General features: G+C 34.8%; 7 protein-coding genes and 1 long non-coding RNA gene across 10 annotated transcripts; 4 read left to right on the top strand and 4 right to left on the bottom strand.

The window, feature by feature from the left end:
* Positions 1–414: 414 nt before the first annotated feature.
* LOC116343396 lies at positions 415–1,563 on the top strand. The gene is made up of 2 exons (XM_031771419.1): positions 415–708; positions 821–1,563. Exons 1-2 carry the CDS (start codon positions 666–668, stop codon positions 1,246–1,248), a joined length of 471 nt encoding a protein of 156 aa, XP_031627279.1. The 5' UTR covers positions 415–665; the 3' UTR covers positions 1,249–1,563.
* A 138-nt stretch (positions 1,564–1,701) lies between these two features.
* Positions 1,702–4,037, bottom strand: LOC116343394 (protein disulfide-isomerase A6 homolog). Its single transcript, XM_031771417.1, has 7 exons — positions 3,932–4,037; positions 3,736–3,805; positions 3,549–3,661; positions 3,342–3,483; positions 3,011–3,255; positions 2,636–2,898; positions 1,702–2,563 (listed from the first exon to the last, which is right to left on the bottom strand). The coding sequence occupies exons 2-7, from the start codon at positions 3,761–3,763 to the stop codon at positions 2,062–2,064; spliced, it is 1,293 nt and encodes a 430-aa protein (XP_031627277.1). The 5' UTR covers positions 3,764–3,805; positions 3,932–4,037; the 3' UTR covers positions 1,702–2,061.
* A 92-nt stretch (positions 4,038–4,129) lies between these two features.
* Positions 4,130–6,710, bottom strand: LOC116343390 (esterase B1-like). The gene is made up of 8 exons (XM_031771414.1): positions 6,486–6,710; positions 5,969–6,392; positions 5,627–5,902; positions 5,463–5,563; positions 5,281–5,400; positions 5,032–5,219; positions 4,728–4,937; positions 4,130–4,666 (listed from the first exon to the last, which is right to left on the bottom strand). The coding sequence occupies exons 1-8, from the start codon at positions 6,675–6,677 to the stop codon at positions 4,396–4,398; spliced, it is 1,782 nt and encodes a 593-aa protein (XP_031627274.1). The 5' UTR covers positions 6,678–6,710; the 3' UTR covers positions 4,130–4,395.
* A 1,087-nt stretch (positions 6,711–7,797) lies between these two features.
* LOC116343397 lies at positions 7,798–10,238 on the bottom strand. 3 transcript variants are annotated; one of them, XR_004201323.1, is made up of 4 exons: positions 10,153–10,238; positions 8,207–8,390; positions 8,075–8,136; positions 7,798–8,011 (listed from the first exon to the last, which is right to left on the bottom strand). It is a non-coding gene; the product is annotated as an uncharacterized LOC116343397 (long non-coding RNA). The 3 variants fall into 3 exon arrangements; XR_004201324.1 differs by having other exon boundaries at positions 8,211–8,390; XR_004201325.1 differs by lacking the exon at positions 8,207–8,390 and having other exon boundaries at positions 10,153–10,224.
* LOC116343395 lies at positions 8,939–10,444 on the top strand. The gene is made up of 2 exons (XM_031771418.1): positions 8,939–9,832; positions 9,905–10,444. Exons 1-2 carry the CDS (start codon positions 9,029–9,031, stop codon positions 10,355–10,357), a joined length of 1,257 nt encoding a protein of 418 aa, XP_031627278.1. The 5' UTR covers positions 8,939–9,028; the 3' UTR covers positions 10,358–10,444.
* Positions 10,445–10,946: 502 nt separating this feature from the next.
* Positions 10,947–13,589, top strand: LOC116343391 (N-acetylgalactosaminyltransferase 7). Its single transcript, XM_031771416.1, has 7 exons — positions 10,947–11,354; positions 11,424–12,075; positions 12,141–12,374; positions 12,444–12,499; positions 12,623–12,910; positions 12,975–13,085; positions 13,153–13,589. Exons 1-7 carry the CDS (start codon positions 11,183–11,185, stop codon positions 13,392–13,394), a joined length of 1,755 nt encoding a protein of 584 aa, XP_031627276.1. The 5' UTR covers positions 10,947–11,182; the 3' UTR covers positions 13,395–13,589.
* Positions 13,590–13,774: 185 nt separating this feature from the next.
* LOC116343314 lies at positions 13,775–19,115 on the bottom strand. The gene is made up of 7 exons (XM_031771307.1): positions 18,733–19,115; positions 17,891–17,989; positions 17,727–17,814; positions 14,725–17,650; positions 14,354–14,468; positions 14,124–14,275; positions 13,775–14,054 (listed from the first exon to the last, which is right to left on the bottom strand). Exons 2-7 carry the CDS (start codon positions 17,971–17,973, stop codon positions 13,921–13,923), a joined length of 3,498 nt encoding a protein of 1,165 aa, XP_031627167.1. The 5' UTR covers positions 17,974–17,989; positions 18,733–19,115; the 3' UTR covers positions 13,775–13,920.
* Positions 19,116–19,740: 625 nt separating this feature from the next.
* LOC116343242 (translation initiation factor eIF-2B subunit epsilon) lies at positions 19,741–22,535 on the top strand. The gene is made up of 8 exons (XM_031771201.1): positions 19,741–19,919; positions 20,018–20,142; positions 20,221–20,412; positions 20,475–20,894; positions 20,961–21,400; positions 21,481–21,705; positions 21,781–22,067; positions 22,151–22,535. Exons 1-8 carry the CDS (start codon positions 19,824–19,826, stop codon positions 22,358–22,360), a joined length of 1,995 nt encoding a protein of 664 aa, XP_031627061.1. The 5' UTR covers positions 19,741–19,823; the 3' UTR covers positions 22,361–22,535.
* The last annotated feature ends 126 nt before the right edge of the window (positions 22,536–22,661 follow it).

Here is a 22,661-nt window from a genome sequence, read left to right as displayed (position 1 = left end):
GTTTGTCTTATTCCGTCATCAAGTCATCTATCACATTGGCGCTATGCACATATTACAGGCATGTTCTAATTTTCACACGACCAGTGACATCTGTTGATAGTAGCGGTGAAATGAGTGTATTTTTTTTAATTGTATTTGTGTTTATGCATATGTGTATGTGTATGAATAAAAGGTTTGATAAATTTTATTCAAAAAAGATCCATTTCAAGGCAAAACGTTCGTTTACAAATTCAACTATTCGACTTAAAAAGTATCTCAAGAGAAAACGTACAAAAAAGAGCGTAAATTCAAACTGCAATCATTGTGCAATCCTGTTTGGATTGTACTAAAACTCGATTTTCGGCAATGTATCTATGTGCATCGCAAGTATTCGGTTTGTTTTCATTGAGTTGGGCATTTTATTGTCGTGCAGTTGGTAAAATTGTTTAAACATACAATACTCATAACTTCAGTCGATGCACTTCATTCATCCAAATTGCACCAAATTCACATTCATTCTTTTCGCTTTATTTTAATATAATTTTGTAAATTTGAGGTCATTTCGTAACCATCCTTCGTTCAATGCATATATAATTTTAAAATTAGTGCACCGTTTCCACACCTTATTTTTTCTTCTTCGGGTTTTTTTTTTGTTTTCGTAACTGTGTCACAACTACATATTAATCATGTTGAAATATTCGGTTGCATATTTCGTGGTAGTTCTGTTTGGTGAGTTCATTTATAAACGAAATCAGTGCATATCTCACATCGTAACTTGTTGTGCCCATATTGAGTGCACACTAATTGATTCTAATTCTGATTGATGTGTTATCTATTTTAGTTGCAAGCTATGTAGAATGCGGTGTGTATCCACGGCTCTCGTCGTATCAACAGCAACCGACTGGTCGTTTGGTATACGGTCAACAATACGAACACTATCCAATTTCAAATAGGAGAATCTCACCTAATAATCCAATTGATCAATTACAAAGTGGTTCAGCACATAAAATTAATCCGCGAACAACTGGCAGTGGTTTGTCAGCATGGGGGCTAATTACGATCATTATGCTAATCATTGTGGTTGGTATGGGTGGATATTATGGTATTATTTGTTATCCATTGATCTGTAAAGAGGAACGAAACTACGATATTATGGATGCAGCATCAACAACGGCCAGCGCAAACACACCCACGCGATCCGGCGATTTTGAAAAACCCGGCAATTATAGTTCGCGATCAACCACACCAAGTGTAATCATCAATACATAAAATTTTAAATTATGACCTGATCGAATTCACGTCGATTTATGATTCGAAGAAAAAAGAAAACAATTCAGAACTCGTAACTCTAAGTTGCCTAACCGAATGTATCATCGCATGCATTTATTTTTACAAAACAATTGTTAAGAAAACACCACCTTTTCGGCCATACATGAAATCCAATTTTTTATGCTTTGGATTAGTCTTTTGCGCAGTTAATTTAGTATATAGACTTATTTAAGACTGAGAAATTTCAACTTTTTACATTCTCACCCAGAAGTATTTCTTAAAAAAAAATGACCATTTTTTTAATACAAAAACAAACACCGAATTTTTTTCGATGCATTTATTTTGTAGCGACCATTTTTTTTCAATTGGAATTTTAATTTGATGTAATAAAATGAGATATAATTTAATAAAAAAATATCGTTTTTCTTTTTCGAAAACAAAAACAGCCCAAAATTTATACGAAAAAACATTGAGATAATTTTATTGTTTGAAAGTTTTATCTTACGTACATTTAATCTACTATCAGTTTTTCCATTCTTTTAAATTGTAAATGATGACTTTTTTTGTTATTATTCTTACACTTGGTTCCTAATCATAAGATTAAGTAAAATGTTAAATTGTGGATATATTTCACAGTTTTGGTTACACGTTTTCTTTTTTATAGTTAAGCTGACATTGTTGCAAGTTGTTGAGAGCGGAATCGATGTGAACAAAAACGCACACAATTTATTTATTTTTTTTTTAATTTCTATACTTCGAAGACCCGATTTAGTTTTTTGTTTTTGTGCCTAATATATATGCTACACGTAAAATTTACAATTCGTCTTTGTCATCGAGAACAACATCAGACAAATCGATGTCTTCTTCTTCTGGCAGTTGACCGTCTTTGCCGTCCCATGGCTCGACGTTATTTATTTTAGGAATGGCTGCACCGCGCACAGGAGCCGTCTGACCACGCCCGAATGAGATATCACGCAAGAATTCATAGATACCTTCGGCTGAGAATGAACCACGCAATGATGTGTACTTTAGTTTTTTGTAGTTAACAGCTGCCATTGCTGGATATCCGAAACCGCCAATTTCAAGAGCATCTTCGACATTTTGTTGTTTTCCACCCTCGGTCCAGAGCCAACCCCATGATTGTTTCTTGAACTTTTCGGCTGAATTTTTCAAAATTTTTATGTAATCGTTACGGCATTTTGAGTCGCAGTCTAGAATGTGAGGCAACACCGATACGACACACAAGGCTTTATTTTCACATGCCTTTTTGGATACTTCTTCTGATGTCAATTCATAGACCTCTGGAGCTGGAATGCTGTTGTACGACAAGAAACGATGTGATTAAAAAATGAATGCAGTTCGTTCAGTTTAGACTAGATAAATTTACCTTTCTGTGTATTTGTCCAATGCCCAGTTGACAATGTCGCCAGAAGTTCGGCCACCGTCGTAGTTTGCAGCATCACTTCGTGATTTTACGCCACCCGGGAAGAATTTAATTGTTGGATACCCTTGTACACTGTATTCTTGAGCTTTGGCTTGATGAACTGTTGCATCCAATGCACCCAATTTGACTTTTCCTTTAAGTTCTTTTGCAGCTTTCGCCCATTCTGGTGCCAAATTTTTGCAATGACCACACCATGGAGCAAAGAACTATTTAATAAATGGGAAAAAAATAAGTGTTACATTCAATAAATGGTTTCTTGAATGAAAATCAAAAAAATTGAATCAAATGTATTGACGAAAGATCAAGACGATTTAATACCTCGACAAGCCAAACATCATCGCTTTGAAGAACCAATTTATCAAAGTTTGAATCGGTCAATTCAATAACATCGCTGCTACCACCGCTTCCACTGCTACCACCACTACCGCGACCTCCCAATTTCTCCGACACCTTCTTCTTGGCTTCAGCCAGTGCAGCGTCGGCAATAGCTTGTGCGGTTCTCTGTTGATTGTAATCAGTTGGGGTGCGTTTGTTGGCACCGAATATCTTGATTGTTGGGAAACCTTATGTAAACAAAAGCCACGTATTTAATTACGTCATACAATTGCAATCGATAACGAAATGTCTACCTCTTGGTCGATCAACATACCTTGTACTCCATATTGTCCTCCAAGTGATTTGTGTTCGTCGGCATTTACTGCACCAACCTTGGCGATACCTTTTAAAGCGCTGGCAACTTTCGTATATTCTGGTACAAGTTGTTGACAATGTCCACACCATGGAGCATAGAACTAAACGAGCGAAAAATTTCGTTTTAAAATTGCTGAAATTATTCACATTTCTTTAATGTATTTACCTCAACTACCCAAATTTCATCACTTTGAATAACTAATCGATCGAAATTGGACGGTGTAAGTTCGACAACGTCGCCTTTATCGTAGAAGGCAAACGTGGGCACCAAAACACAAACTGAAATTGAAACAAAGAAATTGTGAAATTCGTTGGCTTCTCGACAAAGAAGATGCTCTTAAAATGGCACTCACGTAAGAAAAACACGTAGACGTTATTCATGTTGTTGCTGGAACCAGCCCACGTATATTAACAATATAATATCTGTTTTCAAAAAAGGCAAAAAAATCTATTCCATTACACTCATAGCAACAGCGTTTTTTTTTCAAAGAAAATCTTTAATAGAATACAACGTTTTCCATTGATTTGAAAATGATTTGCAATATTTACCCGTCTAAATAAAATTTCACAACGAAATTACTAGAATAATATAAATTATGATGTGTTTACGCTAAATGCCGACTGATAAATGAACAGTTTTTGTAGTCAATAGACTATTCACAAGTGCTGGTGAGCTGTCAAGCAGCCGTGGTGTTTTGTGATTGGTCCAAATGTTTGTACACAACTTCCACATGGTATAGCACGACCTCTAGTGAACATGTATAAAACTTATTTGCTGGAGCAAAATCTTTTATTCGTTTTATATATTTTTATAATTGATTTGAAACGTGTTTTAAAAGTCTAATGAATTGAATAAATGTGTACGATTGCCAATTAAAATCTTTGAACTTTGAGCAAGTATAAAAAAAATTGTTTTTTATCTTCTTATTCAACATTTGAAAAAAAAATATATTGTTGACATCGAGTTGCTTTTTGATACAAATCATCAGTTATATGATTTCATCATCGAACAATTATTTGGTAGCCGGCTTGCTCGTAGTTGCTCCCTTCATTGCATCGCATTGATATTGAATTGGTGTTTTGGTTGGTGTATCATTGTGTTCGCGAACCAATTTCATCATTTCTTCAACAACCGAATCCAAAAATTGCGTTCTATTTCCACTTGGCGCTACTCCCGGTACGTAGTCAGTATTTGTGACATCGATGAAATTAAATTGATTCGGTTTACCCTTGGGCTGAACTGGTTTAAATTCTTCAATGGGATCTTTGTTATGGCTTGGATTTCTGAAAATTGAAAGTGTCGTTAAAAAGCTGCTTGAAATGAGATCATCTGTCTTCGTATTACCCATATTTTATAAAATTGGAAAATAATGTTTGCAAATTGTTGATTGCTGTGAAAATTTTTGTGCATTCCGGATCTCGTCCATTATATTCTTTGAATTGCGGATATATAGAATTATATCGGCGACATCTAAATAGGTAACATTGTTCGTCTCCATGACCAGCTCCTCCATAATTTGTGTTATAAATATTTATCATCGTTTGTACTGAAAATCTAAAAAAAAATATGTTTCATTGTCAATAAATACGAAACTTAGGAAATCATTGTCATTAGTATTGTGTCCACTCCCACAGATAAGGGTACATACTGATGGTAAAATGTGTCTGCCTTGGAAATAGCAACATGATGCTCTATCCATTTTTCGATGAAATAAGTCCAGTAAAGATCAGAATCTAGTATAATACGGTGTAGGGAACGTTGATGGGGGCTACTTTCGGTGTAATCGCCAAAATAAAAGTCACGAATTCGTTGCAATAAGTTTTTAAGATACTTTGGCTGTAAATGGGATATTGATATCTTGATTTTTGTTTCTTTCTTACAAACACTCTTCACTCACTTTCTTCGCGATGATATTGTTGTATCCAAAAACTGGAAAATCAATATTAAAATCCTTCAAATATGCGTTGACCACATTTGAATCACTATAATTGGCTTCCTCATCTTTCATCATTTGTTCCTAACGATGGACCAAAATAAACGAAATAAATGAAATTGCCGAATAAAACGTTGAATACCCACATATTTTGTGATGGTGAAATAAGCTGGCTTTTTGATTTTTTTGTATTTTTGAAGTGCGAACAGAGGTTCATTGAAAATGAATTGTTGCTTTGCATTTGACTCTGGAAATAAAAGAAACGTTGAATTCAAATAAAATGTGAGCTATCAAATGGGAAAATATTTACTTTCAACGATTGGAGCCCAAGGTAATAGATGTTCATCAACAGTTTCCGCTGTGAATTTGGTGATTTCATTAACATCGACTTTCTTGAGAAATTTAATCAGCTTAGGTAAATTCGGTCTTCCCGGATGGAATTTATTGTAAAAAATCTCCATCAAACATTGATGATCACCCTTTTGATAATCTCCAATACTATTTGGTGTTCCGCTTATGCTCAAAATTTGATTATAGTATTTTGATGATTTCTTGTTAATTTGATGCAAACCAACAGACTGTGAGCCTTGAAATTGGAAAATATTACAAAAAACTTTAAAATCCACCTTTTTGCCATATAAAAAAGACTCACCCGAGCTCATGCCACCTATAGTAATTCGATTTTTATCGCCGCCAAAAGCTTCGATATTTTCATAAATCCATTTCATGGCCAATTGCTGATCTTTCAATCCCATATTACCAGAATAGTCTGGCGTTCCCAATGACATGAATCCCAGTATTCCGGTTCGATAGTTTGCTGTTACAAGAATAATTTCACGTTCAATCTGAAAATCGGGACCGTATCGGCTGTCATCGCCACTTCCACCCGTAAATCGTCCACCGTGAATAAAGAATAAAACTGGCAGCTTTTCCGTGTGATTGACGCTTGGAACGAAAACGTTCAAAAACAGACAGTCTTCGCTACACGGCGGAGATTGTCTAAGTCGTTGACTGCACATATTTCCATAATCAAATGCATTGAGTGGTTCTGACCATGGTTCCACTGGCACAGGTGCCTATACACAACATTTCATTTATACATTTACGCTAACAACATTTTCGTGGGTATTTCTCCGAATTCAATTAATATTTCCCGTATGAAGAATTACCTTGAATCTAAGCTCACCGACCGGAGGCTTCGCATAAGGAATTCCTCGAAAAGAGTAGAATGGTTTTTGATACCATATTGTCCTTTGGAGCAAACCATTTATTGGTCCACTTTTTGTCACAACCGGCTCGCTTAGATCTTGACTGTTCACAAACGCAGTCACAAACAAAACAAATGTAATTAGTCGCAACATTTTTAATTTAAAAAAAAAGATTAACAGTACAATGCAAAATTCAAATATTTATTGATTGAGCTTCGGTTTGTTGTGGATCTTTTATAGGCAAAAATTTGAATTTGGAACATATGGCAAGATAACATTCCAAACCTGGCATTTCATTAAAGTACAGACTTAATTATTGCTTACGTTACCGTATAACAACAAATGACTTTGAGATAATTTGTTGATTCCATTATCATTTACACTGTACAAAACTTCTAGCTAATTTCTTTATTGATGAAATATACTTTCGTATTTAAAAACAATACGTTGGAATGTGTTTACATCAATAATGCACGTCATTAATTTAAGCATACTCGTGCAATTTGTTTAAATTCAAAGAGTGTATGTTTTGCTCCGTGAAATCGATGAGAACTAATAAAATGAATTCAAACAAATCATTTCAAGTATTGTTTTAATATTTTAACCAAGCATTCACAAAGAATTACATCAATACACAACATCGAATGAGTTTTTCTAGAATTATACACCATATAATTTCGAAAAGCGCTTTGTGTATACTATACATATACACTGTGTAGTATGAAAATTTATACGCGCTAAATTTTAATTATAAAAATGTGTAAAACAATTACTCTGAAAATGAATAAATTTCAACAATATAAAAGAACTTAAGGAGAGGCTTTATCACATCGCATCTCTCTCCATTAGGATTTAAAGACAATTTCAATCAGACTTTAGGTTTGAGCTATGGATATAGCGGCTGCTATTTCATAGCTGCTATTCGTAGGCGCTATTTATCTCGTTTTAATGCATTTATGCATATTGTGCGTTATTTTCTACATCTCTCTCGTACTCACATTCAAATGTACATAAGAATAGTAGGCTATGATATTCCTACTCGGTGTTACACACAGCACACGAATTAAATAGCGCCTATGAATAGCACCTATAAAATAGCAGCCGCTATATGCATATCTCGAGCCTAATGTCTGATTTCAATTCACTATTTTATTTTATTTCTTTTTATTTTAAGCAGATAGAATTTTTATGATATACATTATTAATAAGTTATAATTGTGAGCCTATTTGCTCGAAGGAAGCATCATTCTATCGCATTGATATTGAATTGGTGTTTTGGTTGGTGTGTCATTGTGTTCGCGAACCAATTTCATCATTTCTACAACAACCGAATCCAAAAATTGCATTCTATTTCCACTTGGCGCTACTCCCGGTACGTAGTCAGTATTTGTGACATCGATGAAATTAAATTGATTCGGTTTACTCCTGGGCTGAACTGGTTTAAAATTTAAAATTCTTCAATGGGATCTTTGTTATGGCTTGGATTTCTGAAAATTGAAAGTGTCGTTAAAAAGGTGCTTAAAATGAGACATCATCTGTCTTCGTATTACCCATATTTTATAAAATTAGAAAATAATGTTTGCAAATAACATTCCAAAGATTCTTTCTTGTGCTATAAGAGACGGTCTTGTTGTAATACAATGTTATATAATTTGCTATATTTTACAGTACAAAAACCTCACAAACTTTTAGTAATTTCAAAAATGTATTGATCCTTGGGTATAATATTTACATCAATACAAAACGACAAAGCTGCTCAAGTATTAATTGGGGCACACGTGTACATTAAGTCTCTTTTTTATTTCTCTCTTGAGTGTAAAAGAAAAATTATAATATTGCTGGGGCAACGAATATTCTTAATATATTCTGAAAACACATCATATATAAAAGGCAGTCCAGACATGTCATGGCAATAAAACCTCAATCAATAACAATGATAAAATTGGTGAATTATTACGTCCATAACACCGTGTCATGATAATGATATAATCTCCCGGCGGAGATTCATATTTTTTGCTATTGACAGTCAAATGATATCCAAATGCATAATAGCCGACCATATCCAACGCAGAACTCTTAAAATATTGCATCAAAAAATAAATAATTGTTATTTTCAAAAAAAATCTCCTCGTAGCAAAAAATCTTAAATTAATTGATCTTGATAAATGATTAGTCATGGGCGATTATTAATCTTTTTACGGATCAAGGAGCAGCTGTCGATAAATCAACTTTTAAATTGATTGACAAAATATATGCCATTATCATTGTTTTGTTTCAAGTTCAACCAGACGATGATGCAATTATATGGACAGGTGTTTTTTATAAAATCTGATCACCAATGACGCCAAACGTGTGTATTATCCTGTTTCTGGTATAAATACAGCGTCACGTTATCGAAGTCTGGTTTAGTTGAATAAATTCTCAGTGGACTATTGACCGAAAAAATTCGCGATTCTTTCATTTTCTGCACAAAATAAAAATTGTCTGATAAATTATTAAAAAAAATGTTGTCTGAAGCATTGAAGAATACTTTGCATCGAGTGGCAAAAGATGAAGGATTTGGTGAATATGAAATTGAAACGAAAATTGGTTCAAGTCATGGTGATAATTACGTTGGTATTTTGATTGCGGTGACAATATCTGGAACAAAAAATGTAAATAATCAAAGCAAATACGAGGAGTTGTCGTTGATTTGTAAAACGCCACCAGTGGATGAAAACCGTAGAAAGATCCTCAAATCAAATTTGGTATTCGATCGTGAAATTTATGTTTATTCAAAATTATTACCCGCTTTCACCAGTTTTCAACAAAATCAAGGACTTAGCGAGGCTGACTCATTTTTGTCATTTCCAAAAGTGTACGCGTGTGAAGCAAATGAAAAAGATGGAAATTATATTTTAATTATGGAAGATATGAGATCGAAAAATTACGAAATGTGGCCCAAGGAAAAAGAAATTTCTCTTGATCATGAGCTGCGCATCATGACAGAATTGGGAAAATTTAATGGTGTTGCATTTGCAATGAAAACTCAACGACCAGATCAATTCGCCGAATTCAATCAAATGAACGATCTTTTTGTGGATGTTGTGAGTCGTGGATTATTTCGGTCGTTAGTGTTGAAATCAATCGAGAGAGCAGCAAATGCATTAAAAAATCCGAAATACAAACAATTCATGAACAATATTCGGAGCAATTGCGAACAAAAATTGGAGTATTATTTATCTGGGACATGCAACAAAGATTTCACTGTAATCGGACACTCGGATTGTTGGTCAAACAACTTTTTATTCCAGTATTTCGATAAAAATGTACGTATGACATACACCCAATGACATTGGATCATTTATCATGACAGTTTTATATCATTCTTTTTTTTATAGAAGACCCAATTGAAGTCCATTTGCTTTTTGGACTGGCAGTTCACACATTCCTGTTCACCCGCCCTTGATTTGCTATACAACATTTTTTCTTCAACTGATAAGAACTTCCGTGAAAAGCACTATGAACAGTTACTACAAGCTTATCACTCTTCGTTGAGCACGACAATCGAGAAACTTGGAAGCGATCCAGATGGATTGTTTAGCTACGAAAATTTACAAAATGAATTGAAGAAATTCGGTGAATTTACACTTTTAGTAGTTCCGATGCTACTATTAGTCAAAATTACGAATCCAAAAGATATAAAGCCGATAGGCGATTATTCGGCATGCGTTGAGAGAGGAGAAGAAATTGATCTAATAAACAACCTCGATGAAGAAACTCAAGAAAAATTTAGTGGGTTAATCAACGACCTTTTTGATGATCTTGTGCGTTTGGGGTATATAAATATATAACAGCTGCTTGTTGATTCAACTGGCAAGCTGTGTGAGGTCATTGACATATTCGCAAATGAATTAAAATAAAATAGAAACCGTTATAAACAGTTGTCTTTTTAATCAGAGTTACTCAGTGAAAACGTCTTTCAGTAAGAGCTGAACGAATAAATACTTGAAAATTAGGAACAACACATCGTCAACGACTCAAATCTTCTGTGTTTTTGACTGGTTAATCGACAACCAACTTCATGTTAAATTAACGATTCAAAAGATATTGTAGTTTGTCATTTAAATTGTTCTATTTAATGTATTTTAAAATCAAATTAATTTAAAGAAGTCATTAAAAAAATAACTGATTTCAACTTCATAGAATAATAAAGGTTCTTTAATATTTCTCTTATTTTGTGTTTGTTTTTAATACTTTTTCCCTCTCGCACACGCACTATGCTTCTCTCTTTCTTGATTCGTCGTACTAGATTGTATTACTTTACACATACATACATTCATACAGATGGATTTGTCATTGTTGACGATAATCTGTATTGAAATCAAGAAAGCCCAAGTTGTTTATGGTTCCAATAATCTCTTCTCACTTTGACGTATACATAATAACAGTGATATTAGCATTTAGAATGTTCATTTGAACGGCGGTAACTCAGACACGTCGACACTCTTTGAGCAGAAAGTTTTCGTGTAAACTATAATGTCACATCGGTCTAGGTGAATGTCATTTGCCTGATGAAGACAAAGAATTTTTGTGAAAAACGTGATTATAATCATCAAACATTTTCTTATTAGTAATTAATTTGTTTAAGACGAAAAAGTAAAAGACTGAACAAAAAAATGCGACGCGGACGCATTCAATTGATTAAAATAGCAATCGGTGCAATAATTGTGTTGGCGGTATTTTACTTCCTATTTTCTGATTCAAATGTACATTCACGAGCCAAAAGTGCAATTTCATCTCGGTTTACGGCCGAAAAACCAAGAGAACGGCCAGTCTTTTCAAAAGGAGGTAATTTACTAATTTTATGCGAATGATTAATAATTGCATTTTCCTAAACATATTCCGTCCGTCTTCCAGAATTAGGAAATTATGAACCAAAACACGAGGAAAAAAGAGAAGGTCCCGGTGAATATGGTGAAGCCTATAGTTTACCAGAAGATAAGCAAAATTTAGCGGATGCATCAGAAATGGAGTATGGCATGAATATTGCCTGTTCGGATGAGATCTCATTGGATCGTGCTGTCAAAGATACACGGTTAGAGGAGTGTAAACATTGGAATTATGCAAAAGATCTGCCTACCACCTCAGTTATTATTGTATTTCACAATGAAGGTTGGTCAGTACTTTTGCGAACGGTTCACTCGGTATTGAATCGAACGCCAAAGCATATTTTACACGAAATTCTGCTGGTCGATGACTTTTCGGATAAGGAAAATTTAAAAGATAAACTCACAAATTACATTGAGCGATTCAATGGGAAAGTGCGTTTAATACGAAATTCAGAAAGAGAAGGCTTGATTCGAACACGTAGCAGAGGTGCGAAAGAAGCAACCGGTGAAGTGATTGTATTTTTAGATGCACATTGTGAAGTAAATACCAACTGGTTGCCTCCGTTGCTTGCACCAATCTATGCTGATCGAACTGTTATGACAGTGCCCGTCATTGATGGCATTGACCATAAAACATTCGAATATCGTCCAGTTTATTCTGATGGCCATCATTATCGCGGGTAAGTGACATCTCGAGATCAAACATTCGATTTTCATTGTTTCTAATTCAATTATTTCGAAATAGTATTTTTGAATGGGGCATGCTGTATAAGGAGAATGAAGTTCCGGCAAGAGAACAAAAGCGGCGACAGTACAATTCTGAACCATACAAAAGCCCGACCCATGCAGGTGGCTTGTTTGCAATCAATCGAGATTTCTTCCTCGAGCTTGGTACTTATGACCCCGGTCTTCTGGTGTGGGGCGGAGAGAATTTTGAGCTTTCTTTTAAAATATGGCAATGCGGAGGAAGTATTGAATGGTATGCAAATCCATTCGTTTACGAATTTATTCAAAATTTTTGATATTTATTTATCATTATTATTTATAGGGTTCCATGCAGTAGAGTGGGGCACGTGTATAGAGGATTCATGCCATACAACTTTGGTAAGTGTACCATGCAAAAAACTAGACAGACCGCAGAATTGAAACTCAAATTGTTTGAATTCCATTAAAGAAGAGGAAGGTGTTTTTGAACCAAATTGTGACTTTTCCTATTTTTTGTTTCAGGAAAATTGGCCGAAAAGAAAAAGGGACCATTAATTACAATCAACTATAAACGTGTGATTGAAACATGGTTTGATGATAAATACAAAGAGTTCTTCTATACTCGCGAGCCGTTGGCACGTTACTTAGATATGGGCGATATAACCGAACAGTTGGCATTGAAAGAGAAACTACAGTGCAAAAGTTTCCAATGGTTTATGGATAATGTGGCTTACGACGTCTTCGATAAATTTCCACAACTTCCACCTAATTTACATTGGGGTGAACTGCGTTCGGTCGCGACTGAAATGTGTAAGTGATACGATAAAATCAAATTGTCGACTATTTTTCTCTACTGAATTCTCAATCAATATAGGTATGGATGCAATGGGTCGACAACCACCGTCAATAATGGGTCTTCAACATTGTCACGGACATGGCAATAATCAATTATTACGATTGAATGCCGCTGGACAGCTTGGAGTTGGTGAGTTCTAATTAAAGTTACTTGTTAACGAAAGCAATTTAATTCAAAATATCGATTATTTGCATAGGTGAGAGATGTGTTGAAGCAGATCGACAGGGTGTTAAATTGGCGTTCTGTCGCTTGGGTACGGTAGACGGTCCATGGACATATGATGAGAAATCCAGAACGATTTTGCACAGGTCGCAGAAACGATGCCTTGGTGTTCATCCGCAAACACATCAAATGTCATTACAACCGTGTGACGTCAACAATGCCTATCATCAATGGGTTTTCAAAACCACTCGTCCGAGCTGGGCACGGGATGACTAAACAAACGGCGAAACTTATTTTCATTTTGGGTTGGTTGAAAGTATAGTGATAGTAAATCTTAAATGTATTGCATAGCAATCTCTCTAACGCTTTGCCGTTCCTGATTTGTTTCGTCAAGCAAATGTAATAGATAGAAAAGAACAATCAATTTACAATATATTTATTATTAAAAGAGAAATAGATATGTGGATCAAAGACTTTTTTAATTTTGTACATTTCGTTTTTTTATGAAAATAAAATTTTCCTTTAAAAAAAGATTTATAGCTATAAACAACAAACTTAACTTTGTTAATAAGAAACCTGTTCCCAATAAAGAAAAAAAAGAAAATGTTCAACTTTAAAGTTCTTTGTGTTTTTTTTTTATTTTTTCGAAAGTCGCCGGTATAACAAAAGATTTTTTTTTTCTTTTCAAGTATAAAAAGGGGGAAAACAAATTCAAATGTTTTCAATAGTAAAAAATAGGCAGTTATCGCAAATAACTAGTCTTAAGACTAGACACTATGTTTGTTTTTATAAAAGAATGTGACTATTTTTTGTTTTCTTGCAACTTTTCCTTCATTCTGCGCAACAACACATCAAATGAATCATCAGTATCCTTTGGCTGCTTTTGTGGACTTGTACTAGGTGTGTCAGCACTACGGAACCCGAAGCCAGTATTATCTAGAAGTGATGTATTTTTCACATTTAATTCACAACGTTCAATCACAAATGCATGACGGGTGAACTTACCCAAATCGAAATACTTTTCACGACAGAAGGCACGACGGCCCCCAAAACTAATATCGTAATGACGAATGGCTGGATTTTTGGAACTGTCATCGATGGCAGTATATGCATCGGCTGGTCGCAAAAATGTGATAAATCCATATCTCATTTTGGTTCTGTGAATTCGAAAAATCAACAAACCAAACAAAGTTGAATGTCATTTCAAAGTTGTAATGAAAATCATTTAAACTTACTGTTTGTAATGTATTGACACATTTTTTATTTGACCATATACTGAAAATTTTCGCCGTAATTCTTCTTTTGTGGTTTCTTCCTCGATGCGTCCGACATATACAATTCGCCGTTCTTCTGTAATGGAAAACATTCAGAATGAAAATACCACCGGTTGAATTTCAATTCTTTAAAATAGAAAAGTGTGCAAATACAAAGCTATGACAGCGATGACAGTTGATGCATTTGAACTGTGCACGGTAACACAACCTCAAAATTTGCAACGTTCTTTTTTTTCATCTTAATTTTAAACATTGATTTTGCACTGACTTCTTTATATGCTAATAGTACTAAAAATACATGTAAAAGTAAAAAGAAAAATAATTTCACAAACCTGGTGAATTGTTTCGTTTGATCGGTGGCATATGTCTATAATTACTGCGTCGTGAATTGTTCGATGTTGTACGTTTTCTGTAGTATTGTTGATCGTCACCGTAATATGATTTCGATGAACTACCGCCGTAGCTATTTAATGAACGTGGTGATGCGCTCGACACATATGTATCGGAGCTGCTCGATGATTGCGATGTTGTGGATGAATCGGTTGAGGTAGTTGAAGTATTACTACTGCTTGACAATGATCGGCTAATTGTACGATGTCTACTCGAATATCTATCGTATTTGGATGATGAATAATGACTCGATTCTCTGCGCTGTCGTCTACGTCGAACGGTGTTATGTTCAATGAAATCTGAATGTCGTGAACGTCTCTGAATCGTTTTATTTTCTTCGTCACTATAATAACTAGACTCAGATAAATGGCTTGGAACGCGATAGTTGCGATGCATACGATTTTTGCTATCCGAACGCATAAAGTGCAATTCATTCGGTATACTGTTCATACGTTTTTCGGTCAATGTTAATTGCTTTTTCGATAAGGGCACCCATTTTTCCAACGGCGGAAATTGAAAGTATGGATCAGTTTGTACGGACGTTGAAACCTTTTTTGGTTGTACACGATCTTTACGCAAATGCATAATAACTTTATTTTCACCATGCTCTGGTTTCTCTTCGTTGTTCTCCTTTTTATGCGATGCTTCTGAAGAAGGTTCTTTTTTACCATTTTGTAGTTCGATATTATGATTCTTTTTCAATATAACATCCTGAATACTTGATATTAGAGACATGGACGAAATTTTTGAATTTGCACGTTCAACCGATGTTTGAATATCCGACAGCAATACCGATGACTTTACCGAATTGACATCTTTCATTTCGGACGATTGAATGAATGACAGTTCTGGAATTGATATATCTGTATTGCAAGCCATTGAAACGATGATAATCTCTTCGTACATCGAATCTACAGCCATTGTACTATTCGAAGCTGCATCACCGTTGGCATTATTGCTTTCTTGATTTTGTGTTTCGCCCTCAGCGGGTTCGGTTTTTATATTAACTAGCAAACCATCGGAAGGGCCGGAACCAACGTGTGACATCTTTAAACTCTTTCGTTTCAAGTATTCTTGAAGATTTAGTTTTCGTTTTGAACTTGATTCAACCTTACTTTCTTCTATGATCAACACATCTCGTGCCACACTCTCTTGAACATCACTTTCTTTAACATCTTTTATTTCGGTGATTTCTTGAACTACCGTGACTTTTACCACTTTATCGACTGTTTCGATTGCTTCATTTTTGCCAAACACTTCTTCGCATTTATTTGATTTGTCACTGAACGCTCGTTTTGTGGGTAACTCTTGCACTGCAGCCTTAACTGGCTGTAATTTGCGTTCGGTCAGCTCATTGAATGGGTATACTTTTACTTCATTTGACACTGCGGTGCTGTTTGAAATTGATTTATTTTTGTCATGTGAAAAAATTTTGAACTTGGCCGGATTGTGTAATAAAATATTCGATTTAATCAAACGTTTTTGCTGTTCCAAATTACTTTTTTTCGAAATCGGTTGTTTCTTCTTCGCTACCAGTTTGGCATTTGTCACAAGTGCTTTAGCGAAATCGGTTGAATCCATACTGCTATTGTCAATAACAGTTGGTTTACTTTTTCCATTCGATATCTTTTTACTGTCCGCAATTTTCTTAACACATTCTTCTTCATGACATGATCTCTTCTCGAAATCATTTTCTGGTGACATTTTCTTAATGCGATTAACTTCATGGATAATGTCCGGTTTTTCTTTAAAAGTGTCTTTTGGTGATGGTGTTGGTTCGCTGTTCACCTCGATATCAGAATCGGATTCGGACTCCGTATCGGTGTCGGAATCGGTATAAATTTGATGAAATCTATCTTGCTTAAAACTTTTATCACGTTCACAATTATCACTCGGTTCGTTACAGTTATAATATTTGGCTGTTATATGAATATCTTTGCCACGACCAACGCCCAGTCGTTTAATTGAATGTGATGCAACTTTTGGTTGTTTGTCGTTCTCGCGTTCCGTTGGTATCGAGCCTGGCATTGACAATGTCTTAAGTAATTTCCCTTTGTTCATAGGACGGTCAGACAGCAATTGTTGCTTTAACATATTTCTAAGGCCCTTTCCCTGAAATTTTTGTTGACCACTTTTGGTGGTCGCATGGTTGTTGGCATTTGAATCAATGCGATCGACAGTTTCTTTAGTACGGCAGACTGGTTGCTGCTTTGCTATTTTGGCACCACGTTTATCAACGATTGGACTCCACACTGGGTCAACATCTTTGCTTAGCTTACGTTTACTACTATCATCGTTTACATGATTTATACTGTTCTTTATTGTACTAGTCTCATTCTCATCATCACTATCACTAGTCTCTATGAATTCGCGTGATAAGTTTTTCCTTTTTCGTCGATTACTGGCTGGTGTTTTTGCTACTTTGTCATGGGCCAAATTCTTTTGGGCAACAGGCATTCGTGATAAATCACGTTTTATCGGTGTTTGATTGCATTCCAAATGGCCAAAATCACTGATCGATATTAAACGACGACGAGCTGCTGATGCGTCAATTATTGGAGATAACAGCAACGATGTACTCTCACCGCCAATGTAGCTAGCCAAATCGAATTGATCGTTTGTAAATAGAATTTCATCAACGTGCGTATCAATTGGAAATTCTTCATCAATATTCAACGTTATTATATCAAAGTCATCCTTCGATGTTTGTGCGTCGAACGAAGCCTGTACACTGAATGTGGTAGCATTTTTTGACATATTTACACATTGTTTATTGGCTATGTCGTCATCGGATTCACTTGACGATTCGGAATCGGATGTTGTTTCCGTGTAAAAGTTATTCGGATCTATTGCAATGATTTCAACATCCTGAAAAAAAGCAATAATTTCATTAAATCGAGGCATATTCAAATGAACCCGATTACAGAATGAACTCGAAACTCACTTGTAGCTCAAATTCGTCATCGTTTTCGTTGGCAAATTCAAAACCATTGGATAATTGATTTTCTACTTGTATCGCTGTCGACTTTAATCTGTGAATTTCGATTAAAAATATTAATTTAAATTCAATTTCGAATATTTCATTTGTGCCATAGACTCGATGCTTACTCAGATTGTTCAGTGGTGACTCCTGACATATTGTATGCATAATTTCCGAATTGAATGCTTGCGTTGCATGTGCCACCATCCATTGAAATATTTCCGAATCTTAAAAGAAAGACAGAACAAAATTGTAATTGTTGTTGTGTAAGAAGACAAAAGAAAACTCGGTTCGAGTGAAAGCCAAAACGTTAGTTTGACATTGACTAAACTATTATCAGACAAATTCTTTTTAGTTTCGAAAACAGCGACGATGATTGGTCAACACTCGCTCATCAGCATCAATTTATTTATAAACCATTTAGTTTGTAGCATCAATGATAAAATCTCGCTTCTTTCGCTTTATGACGTCACTAATCAAACATAAACTACTTTACATATGTAACGCATGCCACATTTTGAATATATCGGATCGCATTCGAAATTATGTAAAAACGATCTTATATGAATTAGAATTCATTGGCTGCATACTGTACGTGATCACCGAAAAAAAAATGTATGTACTCAACACAAAAATCATATGATTTGAAAGCATTGGCTGTGACAAAGTTGTTTTTAATTTTGAAAAATATACACAACGACATATTGACATTTTTGATGGGTTGACAGGCACGTTGTCTTGTTTCGCACACTTTTTTTTAAAGACATGCGGCATTTATATATTAAAAAAAAAATCAAATAACTCAAAACGAATCACAAAATGAAAAATGATAAAATTTGCTGATGCATCGCATTCCAAGACAGTTTGAATTACAATGTAAACCATTAAATTCTGACCAGTCACATTTGTCAACAAAATTTCAACATATTGTATGTTTCATAGAAATGTGCTTCGATGTAGAAAATGTTACCTTTATTTATTTCTTCAAAATTCTCTATCCTTTCGACAGATATTGTGTCAGGATCACTCACTGAACTAAATTTCTTTTTCTCTAAACAATTATTCTATTTAATGTGATAAACGTAGGGTTATTTCCACATAGTCTATTTTTTCACGTGTGGCACAGCACACGCATCAGATCGTTCTTTCACCAAAATTCAATTCACTTTAAAATACTTTCAAAATTCAAATGCCAAACACAAATATTTATGATTTTCAGTGATAAATCAATCGAACGGAGATTTATCTTTGTGCTGTTCGAATACACGGAATTTATGTTTGATTTAGTTCAATTATTTTGAAATTGTTTGACCGATTCACGTGTACAACATATAATACAGCAGGAAAATCGCGAAAAAACTAAAGTCGCTACAATACACGTTGCTGCGTTCATGTGGAGATGCTATACATAAAACCAATACACACATGAATGGCACACAATGAAACAAGGCGACTTTGTATTGAATGAGGAAATAAAATGTTAGGTTAGACCGACGATGTAAAGTGGTTTGCGGGTGTGCAACTCACTAATACATGTACACGCACCATGCTTATGCTCGCATTCCAACAGACTTGTGTACAGCTTCATCTCCATGGTTTGAGGTAAACACAATAGAGAGCGATAAAGACGACAACGTGCTTTCTCTTATTGACTATTATTTATACCATGCCCTTTTCAGATCTTCGTTCACATTCGAAACAACACATACACACACGCACATCGAAAATCAGGACAATATTTATTTTCAATTTTTTTTTCATTTTCTGATAATAACTACAGATGTAAGTTGTTGTTTTTTTTTTTTGCAAAAAGAAAAATTTATTATATATTTATTCCTGATTTTTTTTTTGTGAAAAAATATATTTTTCAACCGTACATTTTTTTATCTTGAAATTGCCGGTAAAAGATTTGACAGGTGAAATGTGAACAAGCCATTTTGACACATAAATTCATTCAAGTTGTAATGCTCACATTTTGACATTTCCCAATCAACCAAATGTGTATTTTGAAGTGAGTTTTATTTGTTCCGTGAAAGAAAAATTGAAATAAATAAAAAAAATATGAATACGATGCAAAAGGAAGATACCGTTCAGGCAGTTTTGATAGCCGATGTCTATGATAAAAAACTTCAACCGTTTGTGAATGAAGGCAGCACTGTAAGTTTAAATTATGTTTTTTTTTTTCAAATTTAATGCCAATTACCATATGATGTAAACGTAGACGAATATAATGCAATAAAAAAATTCATTCACAGAGCTTGCTGCCGCTGGTAAATACGCCTATGATTGATTACGCTCTGGAAGCGTTAAATAGATCGTTAGTCGAAGAGGTTTTTCTATTTGCAACTAATCATGTCGATGAAATTAAGGCGCACATCAAGTAAGTAACTGAATTTCGCTTTAATGTCCACAAGAAAATAAAATTCCAATAAATATTGTTCGATTTTTTTCATTGTAGCAAAAGAATAGGGGAAAAATGTACGTGGTCAATTCAAATGGTGGTCCAGGTGGTTGGATCTGATGGATGCCATTGCTTGGGTGATGCTTTGCGTGATTTGTACGCCAAGCGATTGCTGCGAAAGCATTTCATTCTATTGAATGCTGACACAGTCACTAATGCCAACTTACACACCATTCTTCAAACTCACATGTAAGTTGACCTAAAAATGTCAAAGAATTTCGATTCTATTTAAAAAAAATATTCTCTTTCAGTAAAAAATGTGCATTCGATGAAGGTACCTCGATGACGGTAGTGTATAAAAAATCGGCGCCCGGAATTTCCACCGGTCAAGAGGTTATAATTGCAAACGATGCTCGAACGAAGCGAATGTTGTTCCATCAACGTGTCAAAGCCAATACAAAAACATCGCGGTATTGTGATTTTCCATTAGAGATTTTTTCAAATTCCGACGTTGAAATAAGACATGATTTATGCGATCCGGATATTGCAATCTGTGCACCATCCGTTCTTTCGTTGTTTGCCGATAATTTTGATTTTCAAACTCGCGACGATTTCATTCGTGGACTTTTAATCAACGAAGAGATATTGGCGAGCACCATTTATGTGGCTGAATTGTCCAGCCAACAATATGCGGCCACAGTAAAGGATTGGCAAATGTATCGAATTGTTAGGTGAGTTCTTTGTTTATTGACAATATTTCAGATGTGAAATAAAAAAACTTTTCTTGTTCGTTGTAGTCACGATATCATCAATCGATGGGCTTATCCCTTAGTTCCCGATATGGGAATTTGCAGTTTGCGACAAGAGTACATGTTTTTACGAAACAATGTATATCGCAGTAGAACCGTTCAATTAGCCCGCAGCGCTATATCAAGGGAAAATGTTGTTATCAACGATGATTGTATCGTTGGCGATGGGAGTGAGCTAGGAAATGCAGTCATCGGAAAAAATTGCAAAATCGGACGAAATTGTGTACTCGAAAATGCGTATATATTTGATAATGTTGAAATTGGAGATAAGTGTGTGCTTAAGGACTGTGTAATTGGAAAGAATACAAAAGTTGAAAATACATCAAGCATTCACAGTGGAGCAGTTATTGGCAGCAATTGTATCATTCCCAAAGATATAGAAAAGGAATTCGTTGTTGCACAGGCTGGCACTGATGAATATGACGATGGTATGCGATGTTTTCTTTAAAAAAGTACTTTTCCAAAATATTTCCGTTCAAATCGATTTTTAAATTGTCTGTCATTGTAGCAACTTACAAGAAGATCGGCGAACACGCGTACATCATGAAACTAAGCGAGACTGAGAAAATTGCAAAAACCGGTGCCGATTCAGACGAAGAAAGTGTATGCGCCGAATTGAATAATCTTCATATGACAGAGCGTGTTTATAAATACGAGAGCAGCATTTATAGTTCAAGTGACGATGGTTCTGAATCGAATAGAGATTCTCCTGTAATGCTCGACGATGCCAATAGTACGTTCACTTACCTTAAATTTCATCAAAATCAAATATTTATACAAAAATTTATTGTTTTTCTTCACACATCAGTTTTCCTAGGTGAAGTAATCGATTCGCTTGAACGCGGCTTCAAAGAGAAAACCAAATCCGAATATCTGGTGCTGGAAATAAATTCATCACGTTATGCATACAATATGTCATTATCTGAAGTGAATTTCTATGTGGTTAAGGCATTACTCAATTTGTATCCAATTAAAGATGAATCAAATGGAAATGTTTTAACGGCATTCAATCAAATATTTGCACAACTTCACGGTGTACTGAAAAACTATATACGCGGAGCAGAAGCCATGGACGATTGCTTAAAAGCTATTGAGGTTTGTTTGCCCATTTCATTTAAATATTCATGATGTGAAGACGTACACGCAACAAATGTAAATTTTATTTGTACAATTTGTAGGAGAGTTGCCATCAAAATGAGAAATTAAAATCGAAAATCGCGCAAATCATTCACTTCTTATACGACAAGGAAATTATAACCGAAGAAAGCATTCTTTCATGGCACGATGAACTCGATGATGATAAAGAATGGATTCGAAGCTCATTAGCTAAATTAATTGAATGGTTGAATGCATCGAGTGAAGAAGAATCAAGTGGTGACGACGAATGAAGAAGTTAATGGCGTAGAACGGAAATTTGCGTGCATAAAAATGTACACGGTCATGTGAATATGTCGGCCTTCATCTATTCACCCCAACGATTCTCATTGCTATCTAATTACTGAAAACAAAATAACAAAAAAACAACAACATTTGTACCGAGAAATAAAGAAGTAAAAAAAAGAGCATTGTTTGATTTTATTTTCAATGGTTTGTTCTTATTTTTCTTTATTCATATAAATAAATTATTTTCCATCGTCTGTGTTTAGATGATGATTATAAAGCCATGCTCGGTACTTTTACTTTAATTAT

This window comes from Contarinia nasturtii, unplaced genomic scaffold (genome assembly GCF_009176525.2).
Source record: "Contarinia nasturtii isolate CC-2019 unplaced genomic scaffold, AAFC_CNas_1.1 Cnas_scaffold_993, whole genome shotgun sequence".
NCBI classification, from domain to species: domain Eukaryota; kingdom Metazoa; phylum Arthropoda; class Insecta; order Diptera; family Cecidomyiidae; genus Contarinia; species Contarinia nasturtii.
Note: the sequence above shows the minus strand (reverse complement) of the source record. Positions and strands in the feature narration are given on the sequence as shown.

Excerpts from the sequence above, each read along its gene's own strand:
- LOC116343314 (XM_031771307.1), bottom strand. The coding sequence starts at position 17,973 with ATGGATGGTGGCACATGCAACGCAAGCATTCAATTCGGAAATTATGCA. Across the intron at positions 17,651-17,726 it reads ATGACGAATTTGAGCTACAA|GATGTTGAAATCATTGCAAT; the intron begins GTGAGTTTCGAG and ends GCTTTTTTTCAG. Across the intron at positions 14,055-14,123 it reads TGAAAAGTATTTCGATTTGG|ATAATACTGGCTTCGGGTTC; the intron begins GTAAGTTCACCC and ends CATCACTTCTAG.
- LOC116343390 (XM_031771414.1), bottom strand. The coding sequence starts at position 6,677 with ATGTTGCGACTAATTACATTTGTTTTGTTTGTGACTGCGTTTGTGAAC. Across the intron at positions 5,220-5,280 it reads ACAATATCATCGCGAAGAAA|CCAAAGTATCTTAAAAACTT; the intron begins GTGAGTGAAGAG and ends TCCCATTTACAG. Across the intron at positions 4,667-4,727 it reads TCCAATTTTATAAAATATGG|AAATCCAAGCCATAACAAAG; the intron begins GTAATACGAAGA and ends TTCAATTTTCAG.
- LOC116343396 (XM_031771419.1), top strand. The coding sequence starts at position 666 with ATGTTGAAATATTCGGTTGCATATTTCGTGGTAGTTCTGTTTG. Across the intron at positions 709-820 it reads TTTCGTGGTAGTTCTGTTTG|TTGCAAGCTATGTAGAATGC; the intron begins GTGAGTTCATTT and ends TATCTATTTTAG.
- LOC116343242 (XM_031771201.1), top strand. The coding sequence starts at position 19,824 with ATGAATACGATGCAAAAGGAAGATACCGTTCAGGCAGTTTTGATAGCC. Across the intron at positions 19,920-20,017 it reads TTGTGAATGAAGGCAGCACT|AGCTTGCTGCCGCTGGTAAA; the intron begins GTAAGTTTAAAT and ends ATTCATTCACAG. Across the intron at positions 21,706-21,780 it reads AATGCTCGACGATGCCAATA|TTTTCCTAGGTGAAGTAATC; the intron begins GTACGTTCACTT and ends TTCACACATCAG.
- LOC116343395 (XM_031771418.1), top strand. The coding sequence starts at position 9,029 with ATGTTGTCTGAAGCATTGAAGAATACTTTGCATCGAGTGGCAAAAGAT. Across the intron at positions 9,833-9,904 it reads TCCAGTATTTCGATAAAAAT|AAGACCCAATTGAAGTCCAT; the intron begins GTACGTATGACA and ends TTTTTTTTATAG.
- LOC116343394 (XM_031771417.1), bottom strand. The coding sequence starts at position 3,763 with ATGAATAACGTCTACGTGTTTTTCTTAC. Across the intron at positions 3,484-3,548 it reads ATGAAATTTGGGTAGTTGAG|TTCTATGCTCCATGGTGTGG; the intron begins GTAAATACATTA and ends TCGCTCGTTTAG. Across the intron at positions 2,564-2,635 it reads TTGGACAAATACACAGAAAG|CATTCCAGCTCCAGAGGTCT; the intron begins GTAAATTTATCT and ends GTCGTACAACAG.
- LOC116343391 (XM_031771416.1), top strand. The coding sequence starts at position 11,183 with ATGCGACGCGGACGCATTCAATTGATTAAAATAGCAATCGGTGCAATA. Across the intron at positions 12,375-12,443 it reads TGCGGAGGAAGTATTGAATG|GGTTCCATGCAGTAGAGTGG; the intron begins GTATGCAAATCC and ends TATTATTTATAG. Across the intron at positions 12,911-12,974 it reads TTCGGTCGCGACTGAAATGT|GTATGGATGCAATGGGTCGA; the intron begins GTAAGTGATACG and ends CAATCAATATAG.